This window comes from Urocampus carinirostris, chromosome 11 (assembly GCF_059441175.1).
Source record: "Urocampus carinirostris isolate Australia breed hairy pipefish chromosome 11, RoL_Ucar_1.0, whole genome shotgun sequence".
Lineage (NCBI taxonomy): Eukaryota > Metazoa > Chordata > Actinopteri > Syngnathiformes > Syngnathidae > Urocampus > Urocampus carinirostris.
In genome coordinates, this window is record NC_142359.1 from 8017543 (window position 1) to 8030992 (window position 13450).

A 13450-nucleotide genomic window follows, 5' to 3' on the forward strand; every position below is an offset into this window, starting at 1 on the left:
GTAAAAAGGGGTTCGACTGTATCTGCTTTGCAATTAGTCTCTCCTCGTGATCCATAGTGCCTTAACGATTGGTCTTTAGGACAGCATAGCGGCCTGTGGGCCAGCTCTGCAACTGTGCATTTCATCAGGACCTGAGCTCTTCCATCACTGTGACCTCCCAATAACCCGCATGCATGCAGCACTAGTGCAGACACAAAGATATGGAGGACCCGTCTTACCATATGTAAAAATAAATGTATAAATAAATAAAATACTTATATGGCATATAAATAGATAAACACAAGGGCAGTTGCATACTTGTCAACCTCATCCAATTGCTTCCCTTATTCAGATTCAGATTCAGATATACTTTATTGTCATTCTTGCACACGTGTATACAGAACGAAATGTCGATACATCTGACCCGCACAGTTTTCTTGAATGTACAGATATAAATACATGTTGTACTGAGTTAGAGTTTTAGATTGAAGTACTGATAATATGCTAAATAATTTATAGCTATGTATAGTATTATACAGTAGTGCAAAGAGTGCAAGAGGAGCAGCTAACCAGATGTGCAAAATGGGCAGTCAGGTAAACAAGTAATTATACAATAACAATAACACTGGAGTACGATAGTGCAGAGGAGAACAGATGTGCAAGAGGAGCAGCTAACCAAGTGTGCAAAATAAATGACCCCCTATGAAGTGATGAAAAACCTCACAAAAACAATGTGACAAATAAATTGATAAATTACAAGTAACATGTATAAGTTGGGGCAGCACGGCGGCGCGGTGGTTAGCCCGTGTGTGGCACAGTTCTGAGGTTCAAATCCAGCTAACAACCTTTCTGTGCAGAGTTTGCATGTTCTCCCCGTGCTTGCATGCGTTTCCTCCGGGCTCTCCCACATTCCAAAAACATGCAGGTTAATTGGCCGGTCCAAATTGTCCTTAGGTGTGAATGAGCGGGTGAATTGTCTGTCTTTGTGTGCCCTGCGACTGACTGGCAACCAGTTCAGGGTGTCCCCTGCCCACTGCCTGGAGATGGCTGGGATGGGCTCCAGCACCCTCGCGACCATACTGAGGATAAGCGGTGCAGATAATGGATGGATGGATGTATAAGTTAATAGGTATGCAGTTGGGTGGTTGGCACGTCTACCCCACAATTCATAGGTTCAATTCCAGCTAATTAGCTGTGTGGAGTTTGCATATACTCCCCCATGCTTGAGTGGGTTCCAAATACGTTTGTCAGGCACAGTCTGGCATGACGTTCCAGCTTTCTTTTTTAGCAAAACATACGCGTATAAAATATACAATGCATGTCATCAAAACCATAATGGCTTGAATGTGACTTGAATCTTAACAAGGCGAGTCAGTTTCCGTTTCGTTCAACTGTCCGACTTTAAATGTTCGTGCATCACCGAGTTACTGCCATGATATGTAAGGTTTGCTTAGCAAACTTTGCAAGTACGTTTTTATTAAGCGTGGCCAATTGCTGATTTTTCTTTATCAAGCAATTATAAACCTTACAAACACGAGATGGAACCTATTTACTTACAGCAAGGCAGACTGTATTCAGGATGCAACGACAGTATTGGCTATCAATGAGGACCTTATTGTATGCTAGAAGTGACTAAAACGATCGGATTAGAGACTAAATGGGCAAGATGAGATCAGTCTAACAACTGAAAACAAGGCTTTTTTTAATAGCCCAAACAAAGTTGAAATCATCAAATTACAATATATTTTTTTGGGTTTGAACAATTTTATTGACACTTTTAACAGCAAACAAACAACGCGAGGCCTGAACAATTTTTATCAACAATCTTAACAGCAATTAAGCATATTCACAATTTCGTTATTCACAATTTCGTTATATCTGACAATATGACGTTTTAACAATTTTTTGGACATTTTTAACAGCAATTAAACACACAATTTCATTATATCATATCCCAACAATATGAGTTTTTATCGACCCTTTTAACAGCAATTAAATACTTCTTGGTTTGTTTGTTTTTTGGTTTTTAGCATTTGAAATAATAAGAAACATATAAAATACAGTGAAAACAAATAAGTTGTCAGTTATGTTTATCCAGGCCAACATACTCCCAAACTTTAGAAGTTTTGGTACGTGTACTTAATGTTGATGTCAGGACCACATACCTGTCAACCTCCACGGCTCCATGCCCGTACAAACTTTCGTATTGTTCCGTACAAAATTCAAAATAATCGTACACAATATTTTATTTTTTTTTCGGCATGATGCATGATGGGAAATCCCCAGGCGGCAGACGCATGCAATTGACAAATTTGCGTTTTTCCGTACAGATTTCCTTGTACGTCGTACTCTTCTTAAAATGCATAAAAAATGTACTTACTACGGCAAAACAGGTTGACAGGTATGGGACCAGAACGGAAAGAGGACCCACTCGCGTAACGTTTACCACAGGTTTTATTGAAGAAATGAGGAGGGGGTGCGCCCACGATCCGGTGTTTGCTATCGTACTCGGCTTGTGATCCGAACACGGAAGTGGATCTTCCGTAGCGAGCGATGGTGGTGTCAGGGGCGGAAAACTGGTCGGTAGCCACGACTGGGAGAGTAAGACGTGGTCGGGGTCGGAAACAAGTCGTAATTCGGGAAGGGAGAGCAGACGTGGTCGAGATCAGAACAGGTCGTAGCGGGAGACAAACAGGAGCAAAAAACGGGTTTGAGCCAGGGTCGAAAAAAGGCTTGCTTAGTGTTAACTGACGTTCGCAAACGGACTGACAAAAGGGGACAGATAGGAGTGGGTTTGAATAGGAACAGGGAGCCAATCAGAGTCCGTGGCAGTTGGCGCACAGGTGATTCACATCGGTAATCATGACAGTTGAGTGTTGCTGTAGTGCAGTGGTTAGCACTTTCGCCAAACACGCAAAAGGTCCCTGGTTCGAGACCAGGCTGAAACATTCAGGAATGGGTGCCACCAGGCTGTACTTGCCCAAGACACACCACATAAAAAACTGCCTCTACAACCCTAATGGTCACGGGATCCAACACCAGCACCCCAACTGGTAACATTGTCATTTCAGTATGTTACCGCTTAGGACAGAGACGCTATTGCACCTAAGCAACTCTCGGCAGAGATTAGAATCATGTCTCACCCTGTTGGAAAATTGGGTCTAGCGACATTAGTTGACCACGGAATTTACTGTTGATTATTTCTACACTAATAAGAATAGATCTCTCATGAGGATTAAGAATATATAACTCAGATTTTAAAGCTTCCTGACATTGTTGTTTCACCGTATGTGTTCAGAACGCTAAAACGTAAATGGCAATTCGCATTAGTATGTAGTTAGCCGGCAGAGGCTAAGTGTTTTATCGCAAAACTCATTCATCAGTCAATAGTCAAGTAGCAGAGTGGCGCGGGGAGCAGAAGGCGGCCTCCCGGGGGGGTTTCGGCGGGTGGTCCGCTCAACAGCACTGCGGGCCTAATAGTACCATTGTCTGCAGTTCTGCTTGAGAGAGTCTGCAGCCGAGTTTTGGCTCCTCGGGGTGCCAGCCTTCTGCCGCCACCTCCACTGCTGCTCTTCAAGTTTGCCCAACGGAGTTTGCGCGTTCAGCCTCGTTGCTCCCTGTTTACCGATCTCGTCATCTGGAGAAGTTCCCATTTTCACTCGTGATTCCTACTGGTGTACCGCCGAGCCTCTCTTCTTTCAGAGTTCCTTTTTCAAATGTCAGGTTATTTGTAATACAGAAATAATATTCTGTAGTTTCAGCACTGCAATGCGCACTGGATTATAAGGCGCACCCCGTCGTATATATTTTTCATACTTAAGGCAGGTACATTTTAGTGCTGAGCTTAATCGCAAAGCATAATTTGCAATGGGAATCGAACCCGAGTAGTGGCAGCGCACACATTACAACTAGAACACTAGTCTTTCCATTTAACATCCATTTTAAAAAGAGATCGTATAGTGTTTTTTTTAACGTTTACAATGAATTCAACTTTTTTGTCTTTAGTCTGAATTTTAACCAACATCATCCTTTATATATATATGGGTTCAAATAGTGACAGGGAGCCAATCAAAACCCACGGCGGTTGGCGCCAAATGAGCGGGCACAGCTGAGTCACATCAGTAATCATGACACTTTTATACAACTAACCAGTGATAACTAGTCTTATACATCAATTGCTGTTTCCAGCATTTGTGCTTTCGTGCTAGTGTAACAATCTGTGAAGCCCTTTGAGACTCTTCGTGATTTAGGGCTATACAAATAAAAATGACTTGACTTGACTTGACAATCCGCTCGAAAACAGCTGAATGGGAGCTGTCAGTCCGTGAAGGAGATCAATCCTATTGATTTGCAAACAGGTTCTTGTGATGCATTGTTTCCAAAAAACAATGTCTCACCTCGTACTGTGATTCCAAGTGTCACCCGTAAACTGAATAGGTTGGTGAAAACCCTGAAAAAATCATTTTTCTGGAATACTAATCTGAATTTGTACACTGAGTGACGTCAGGTCACCATGGCATCGACAGCTAATTTCCTTTACGTTATTAGAAGTCATAGCATTTGTTGAGTAGGATGGGCGCATCCTTCCGTTATTCGATGCCCTTTCTGCACACAGCAAACAATAGCATCTGAAAGAACGCATTTCGTGAAAACGGACCGCCGGGGAATTGACCCAGAAAGATGTTGACGTGATGGCAGTCGTCCATGAGGCTCAGCACCAGCCGATTGAATTTTGCATTTGCGAGGGAACCGAGGCGTGAGCCGAAGGGGGGATTATGGAAATTCGGGGTAGAAAGACCGCCGGTCACTTGTCATGAGCAAATACAACAATGGATAAAGGAGAACTAACGTTTGATTTAGGGGAGCCTTCACACATTTTTTCACGTTTCATGGCTGACTGGCCTTCCTCTGAACAGATAAATGATCTTTGCCCAAAATAAATAATATCAACGTGTTAAATGCACATTTTGGAGCGGTTCAAAAGAAAACATTAGCTCGTTTGTGCAGACATCCTAAATGACCCGAAGCTATTTTTCTCCCGCAAGCAACAGTGAGGAATGGATCTAACAAACGGATTTTGTTTTGATGATGCACATCACTTGACAATCAGCAAGACTGCCAATACCGTGTTGTTATAAATTGCCCTAAGCGTGCTCGTCCAACTGCATTTTCTGAAGCAGTGCTCCTCAATCAAGTGTTGATTTTGCTCAGACCTTACAATTTGATTTTATTATCAAAGGCAACATGTCATCAGCGGCATCTTTTTTTGCAGATATTCGCGACCGCAGGAAGAAGCCGGTGATGCTGTTCATTCACGGGGGCTCGTACATGGAAGGCACCGGGAATATGTTTGACGCCAGTGTTCTTGCCGCCTACGGAAACGTCATCGTAGTGACCATGAACTATCGTCTCGGCGTGCTGGGTAAGTCACGGGCTCTTAATTCACTCAGTGCAAAAATATACAATTTTCAGAAGCATTGTCTCTGAGTGCCAAAACGTAAACAGTTGTTTTTTGTTTTATTTGAAAAAGTCAAGTCAAGTCAAGTCATTTTTATTTGTATAGCCCTAAATCACGAAGAGTCTCAAAGGGCTTCACAGATCATTACACTATATTACACAGACTATTTTTCAGAATATTATCATACATTCCCCTGCTCTGGAGCCGACGAAAAGAGTAGGTTATTCATATGCTATAGAGTAGAAGTGAGTTTTAAGCTTAGATTTAAACATTTCCACTGAGGTTGCAGATCGGCTCTCAGGGGGAAGAGCATTCCACAGCACCGGTGCCCGGATGGAGAACGCTCTCAAACCAGCAGAACACTTCTTTGCTCTTGGGAGCACCAGAAGACCGGCACTTTCAGAACGTAGGCTTCGGACCGGGACATAGGGGGAAATCAGATCTAAAATATAAGAGGGAGCAAGTCCATGTATAATTTTGTATAATACTAAAAGAACCTTGAAATCACATCTAAGGCTAACTGGGAGCCAATGCAGGTTAGCCAAAATCGGTGTGATGTGATCGGACTTTTTTGTCCTAGTTAAAAGCCTCGCGGCGGCATTTTGTACCAGCTGAAGAGACTTGACTCTAGACTTCGGGAGACCAGAGAGTAGTGCATTACAGTAATCGAGACGTGAGGTAACAAACGCATGAATTATAATTTCAGCATCCGACTGAGACAGTATAGAACGAATTTTAGCAATGTTACGAAGATGGAAGAAAGCGGTTCTAGTAATTTTCTTTACATGCGTTTCAAAGGATAGATCAGGGTCAAATATGACACCTAAATTTTTAACTGAGTCACTCTGTGTGATGTGACATTTGTCAATGTTCACAGCAGTTTTTGAGAATAAGTCACGGCATTTAGATGGACCATTGACTAACATTTCGGTCTTTTCAGAGTTAAGACGCAAGAAATTGAGTGACATCCACTCTTTTATCTCAATGAGGCAGGCCTCCAAATTTCCACAGTTTAGTGTGGCAGATTCCTCCAACGGAAGATATAGTTGAGTGTCGTCTGCGTAGCAGTGGAAACAAACTATTACAAAGGGTTTGGCACAGCTCATCGGTAATTATCAAGCCTCTAGGACTAATTTCAGTGTGATAAATCACACATCAAGGCTGCCCCCACTTCTAGTTTTGCTTCCTGTATCCAGTGATTGAGATTGTGTAGGCGGCCTCCGATTAGGCGTGGAGAAGCAGTGTGGTGAGAAAAGAGAATTTATGGATAATGACGGACAGAAACTCAAAAGGTTTTTTTTTTAAAATAAGACAAAGTATTTTTTCATCGTCTAGTCAGAGAGGGATTATATAACATGCACGTCTGCAGAACATTAATTGCCATAGTGACCAAGACCGTGTGATCATGTACCCATAAAATTGGTCGCTGATTGCAAATTTCATGCATAGTTCCTGCATAAGTTCAGTGTTCTTTCAATACAATGCTAAAAAGTGCCCTTATATTAACGAAAACATTTGTTTGGATAATAATAAGGTCATTGACAAGTAAAGCTTTGGAGGCTAGTGATCTAATATTCAGAAGGCCGAGCTTCAGCACTGTGGACTGAGCTGAACCCTTTCTCGGGTTTTGAACCTTAATGGCAGCCTTAGTGGTAACCTCCACAGGATTATACTGCCAGTCCCGGGTCTTGTGCCTTGCATGACGGCAGATGCGGCCCGAATTCCATACCACAGGAATATTATTAGATTATTATTAGATACTGGAGTATTCTTAAGAGACATAGCAATGTTCAAGTATTTTTTAATAAACAATGATAAAAGTTAAAAATGTTCTGTTTTTAATGGAAGATGAGGGTTGAAGCTTTCTTTTGATATGTGCTATGCATTTATAGATACAGGGCTAAATTTTCTGTAAGCCTTCAAAAATGAGTCAAAATGGCAAAAAAGAAACAAGAGAGGAAACTATTTTCTTTCGCACAGTTCTCCAAACGAGAGGCCTGAAATACTTTCTTCAAATTCTGATCACTCCCTGCTGATGTTTTCCGTTAAATGGACACACACACACAGGACCAGAACGGAAACAGGACCCAATTGCGTTACGTTTCTTATAAGTTTTATTGAAGGAAAGAGAAAGGGCTGCACCCACAATCCGGTGTTCGCTGGGAAGCAAGTCGCTCTGGTACTCGGATTGTGCTTCGAACGCGGAAGTGGATCTTCTGTGGCAAGCGATGGTGGTGTCAAGGACAGAAAAAAACGGGTCGGTTGCCAGGACTGGGAGAGCAAGGTTAATCAAGGTCGGAAGCGAGTCGTAAGCCAGACGGGAGAGTAGTCGTAGTCGGGTAACAAAAAGAGGTCGTAAGCCGTGACGGGAGAACAGACGTGGTCAGGAACAAAACAGGTCGCAGCCGGAGACAGACGGGGGCAAAAACGGGACAGTTGGGAGTCGCGGTCAAAAAAGGCTTGCCTAGTATTCACTGAGGTTCGCAGACGGACTGACAACAGGGATGGACAGGACTGAGTTCAAATACTGACAGGGAGCCAATCAGAACCCGCGGCGGTTGGCGCCAAATGAGCGGGCACAGCTGAGTAACATCGGTAATCATGATAGGTTTGGGCTAGTAATAGTAGGACAAAGGAGGGGGAATACCAAAAACAAAGCGATACTCAATGGGACCCATGATGATTTTTTTCCACAATGTTTTCATGAAGTAAACGTGACGACATTTCACAATTCTCCTGATTTCATATCCTCATGGATAATCTTGAGACCCAAGCTTCTTGTTTAATATGCATTTATGTCCACCCATATGGACGCCTGCTCTTAAGTATTTATGCCTGTATAATGCGCATTTCTTATTTTACCCAAAGAACTTTGGTGTGTGCGTTTTACTTGAAGTTTTACAGTAGTGTATTGCCATATTTGTGCAATTGATCATCCAATCATATCGCTGACCACAATCACAAAACATTAGATGCAATGGTAATAGAACCTATACCACGGTGCTGAAAGCATTGAATCCTAACCACTAACCCACCAGTGATATAGATAACATACGAAAAGGCTTGACCGGCTCAAGAAAACGTCATAAAAACGTAACACAGAGAGATGAAAATGAGGCAACGTTCCCCTTCACTTGTAATCAATGATGGAAGGAGCACAGAGCATCCAGACGCACACACAATGGCAGAAGTGAGAGATAAGAGAAGCGATGGTTGCAAAGATGAGATAGAGGCCAGAGAGGGATGGGAGTATGATGGCGAATTCGCCTGCGATGCTAAAAATAAAACCCGCAGAGCCGCTTCAGTGTGCTTGTGAGGTTTGTGTGTTACAGGTTCGTGCTGGAGACACGGAATCCTTTGTATCCCCAAAATGCTAGGTGTACATTTGAGGGCTGTGTTTTAAATTGCTTCTTGTCATCCGAATGAATTAATCATTAAGTCGGTGCTGGGTTGGGCAGGGCAAACAATACCTTTTGTTTCTCTATTTATTGTCTTTTTTTTCCAGTCTTTTACTTAGCTACACTTACCTATACATTTCTGTAAAGCTTTTTTGTCTGGTGAGTCCCATCAGACCAGTTGTTTATGTGTCGTTATGCAACATTTATCTGCAAACCCCTGAATCATAGCCTTAACCTAACACAGGGGTCAGCAACCGAAAATGTTGTTTATTGTATGTTGAGTTACATTGGAGCTGTCGTGAACCGGAACTGGATCAGGACCCAAATGCGTGACGTTTCTCACACAAGCCTTTTATTTGACGGGAAATAGGGAGTCATGCATGTTAAGCAGCAGTCTGGGGTGGAATGATAGGAAGCCAGAGGCCGACAAGATCGATACCAATTGCCCGAGCAGAGATCGGACAGATGGGGTCGATACCGGACAGGACAGACAGGATTTATATCAAAACAGGATATCGAAATTAAACAGGACTAACTAAACGGGAACGAAACTAGAAACCGACATTAAACAGGACAAAATAAACGAGAACCATACCGGACAGGAAATACCAACAGGATTGAGTCAAAACCCACGTCTTGCGTGGCAGAGGTTCATTGACGGACTGACAAAGGGTGAGAGCACTGAGCTTAAATAGACGGAAAGCCAATCTGTCAACGCAACTGGCGCCACATGGGCGGGGCCAATTGGGCGCCATGGCAACCGTGACAGGACCTAAAGAATTAAAAGCCCTATAATGAACGCAACACATGCTGAATGTATCTATAATTAGTTATGATCAAAATTACTAAGTTGGATGCCGCGCATCCTGTGGGGGATGATGCCCCATGTGACTTCTCTGTTGAACGATACCGCCTCAAGTTTAAATCCATTACAATATTAAGTAATTAGAGTATATTCCTGCTTTGATAAAATTAAAGGTTGGGGTGTGTCGCTTGAGGTGTCCTTAAAGGTACATTGCGTGATATTTGACCACCAGATGCCACTGTAATGAGAACGTAAACCAGTGCCAAATGAGCACACTATAGCAGCATACATGGCGGCAACTACTAGATTGTCAAGAACTGGAACCGGATCAGGACCCAAACGCGTGACGTTCTCACACAAGCCTTTTATTTTACGGGAAACGGGGAGTCATGCACGTTAGGCAGCGGTCTGGTATGGAAAGACAGGAAACCAGAGACCGAAAAGATCGATTCCAATTGCCCGAGCAGATATCGGACAGATGGGGTCTATACCGGACAGATAAGATTGATAATGAAACAGGATATCGAAATAAACAGAACAAACTAGACGGGAACGAAAACTGGAGAGAATAATAAACAGGACAAAAATCGACGGGAACGGAACTGGGAACCAATATCTAACAGGACAAAACAAACGGGAACAATACCGGACAGGAAATACCAGCAGGAAAATGGGACCGAATCAGAACCCACGTCTTGCAGGGGAGAGGTTTGTTGACGGACTGACAAAGAAAAAATGAGAGCACTGAGCTTAAAAAGAGAGAAAGCCAATCTGTCAATGAGCCGCAGCTGGCACCACACGAGTGGGGCCAATTTGGCGCCATGGCAACCGTGACACTAGATATGGATTCCGCTATGTAAAAGAAATACCAATTTTAACCTATGATTATTATAAAAATAAAAGTGTTATCGTGATAGTTACCACTAAACGGCACTTAATATTACACACTGTCTCTTTAAAAAGTAAGTGTTAAAATGCTCTACTGAGTTCAAAGAAACTTTTTTTTTTCCTACTGAACTTATCTGCTTTCTTTTTACTTCTACCAACGCTGTTTGAGGATGCGCAAAATATTAGCTAGGTGGAAAGGAGGGTAGAGGTTGGAGAGCGGCTTTATGCTTATCTTCGCAGTTGTTGGTGAGGGCAGCAAGAAAATTATGAACTTATTAAAAGGCCTCTTTCAAATATAGTTGAAACACCAACCCAAAGTCCCACAAAGATGAAAAAATGAATAATTTATATGAGCAAATACTCATGGATGATCTGACTGAGGCCTGGATCATGACTTCAATCCAGGAGATGGCGGCAGAGAGTGAAAATTTCCAATTCCGAAAGCGCCTTTAAAGAAAATCGAACTTTTGACGTCATTTTTATTTTGAGGATTCGAAAAAAACAACAAAATCAACGTGTATAACGTGCCCCCTGATCTGGGCAACAAAACGTAGCATTCATTCATAAAATAAATCAATAAATAAATGAACAAAATAAAAAACGAGCAGCCTTTTGCAAGGGTAAATTCGGGGTTGGGTAGGGTTACTTTAACTTGATCACTTTCAATTACTTTTGGATTACTCCAATACCAAATATGCTAATAAAAGACAAAATAAACTAAATATGAATAAAATGATGACTCACAACACGTGGTAAGCTTTCTCTCCTGGCTTTGATCTCTTTGATCTCCGGCGAAACTAACATAAAATGCAACAGAAACAAAATGAAAATAAATCCAAACAGCTTGCCGACATCATTTTTGCCGTTCAATGTATTCAGTTACTCCCCAAACCTGCACAAAATTTAGTAATTGTATTCATATTTAGTCTCTTTTGTTTTTTTATTAGCATATTTGCTATTGGAGTAATCCAAAAGTGATTGAAAGTAATCAAATTAAAGTAACCCTACCCAACCCTGGGTAAATTCAATCAAATTACACTTGACTTCTGCTAATGTCAAACAAGTCAGTGAATAAGTAAAACACTGCATCGTCTTCTATTCTTTTGAAATTAGAAACGTACCAAGAGGCTGAGTTACATTATGACGCTGCCCCTTTAAACCTGCACAGCTCTGCTATAACACAAGTGACAGGAAAACAAGTGAAAGAAAGATTCACCGGAATTTTGCATTGTAGCTAAGCTTGAGAGCCACGACTTCACGACACGCTATATAACTTTGATGCGTTTGAGGCAACAACTGTCAGGACCAGAACGGGAACAGGACCCAATTGCGTTACGTTTTTCACAAGTTTTCATAAAGGAAAGAGGAAAGGCTGCGCCCACGATCCGGAGTTCAGTGGGCGCGGGAAGCAGGTCTCTCTGAACGCGGAAGTGGCTCTTCCGTGGCAAGCGATGGCGGTGTCGGGAACGGAAAACGGGTCAGTAGCCAGGACAGGAGAGCAAAAACGTGGTTGGGGTCGCAAGCGAGCCGTAAGCCAGGAAAAAAGTGTAAACCTGGTCGGGGACAAAAAAGGTCAAAAGCCGGGACGGTAGAGTAGACGTGGTCAGGATCAAAAACGGGTCAAAGCCGGGGGACAGACAGGAGCAAAAAACAGCCGGGACAGGAGAGCAAAAACGTGGTTGGGGTCGGAAACAAGTCGTAAACCAGGAAAGGAGAGTGGACGTGGTCGGGATCAAAAACGGGTGGGAGTCAGGGTCGAAAAGAGCCTTGCCTAGTGTTAACTGAGGTACGCAGATGGACTGACAAAAGGGGACAGATAGGAGTGGGTTTGAATAGGGACAGGGAACCAATCAGAGTCCGAGGCAGTTGGCGCCAAAGGAGCGGGCACAGGTGAGTCAAATCAGTAATCATGACAACAACCTGTATCCTGTGTTTTTACAACCCAATGCTAGAGAAAGCAAAAATAAATCGATATTTACCACCCACTCATTATTTTTGAATAAAGAAACATCTTTGGAAAAGTGCCATGAGGCCACTAGACAGTTCTAAATAGCTTTGGGTTGCTGACCTCGACGTAACCCAATCGACCTGTATTTAAAGAAAATATAAGTACAAAAAAAAAATCCTGTGCAAAAATATTTAGACGGCAACTAACTTTAAACAACTTTTAACCTAAACTTAGCATCCATAGCTTCTCCAAACAACAACAAAAACACATTTTCGCACAATTTGACTGATCACAGTTAAAAAGTTTGTATCTATTTCAACTTTTTCTTGTCAACCACCTCATCCAGCAATCTGCCACTTGTGCAGAATATTTTAATGATAAGCACCAGATTTGAGTGATTAAAATGAGACTATTAAATTACTTCTCTAGACATCAGCTTTTGTCTCATTTTCTAATGAATTTGATTAACATCCCAGCCTGGGCAACAGAAACTCTTCACTTACTTTTCATCTTGCTCATTTAATTTGTATATAATTTTTATTGTTGTTCAAAAGATCTATGATGGGTGAAAATCTCTCCATTCATCCATTATCTGCACCGCTTATCCTCAGTAGGATCGCGGGGGTGTCAAGAACCAGAACAGGATCAGGACCCAAATGCGTGACGTCTCTCACACAAGCATTTATTTTACAGGAAATCGGGAGTCATGCACGTTAGGCAGTAGTCTGGCGTTAATGATAGGAAGCCAGAGGCCGACGAGATCGATACGGATTGACCGAGCAGATATCGGACAGATGGGGTCGAAAACATGATATCGAAATTAAACAGGACAAACTAGAAAGGAATGAAACTGGAAAGTGATATTAAACAGGACAAAATAAACGGGAACCATACGGACAGGAAATACCAACAGGAAACAGGACCGAGTCAAAACCCACTTCTTGGGGGGGCAGAGGTTTGTTGACGGACTGACC

The 13450-nt window shown here is 42.4% G+C and overlaps 1 protein-coding gene across 2 annotated transcripts in view; it reads left to right on the plus strand.

The window, feature by feature from the left end:
- nlgn2a (neuroligin 2a) overlaps window positions 1–13450 on the plus strand; it is a 135866-nt gene that overhangs the window by 79474 nt on the left and 42942 nt on the right. For both annotated transcript variants that reach the window (XM_088348564.1, XM_088348565.1), the window contains one exon: window positions 5252–5401. In XM_088348564.1, the coding sequence (XP_088204690.1) occupies window positions 5252–5401 (150 nt within the window). The remainder of the gene's footprint in view (window positions 1–5251; window positions 5402–13450) is intronic.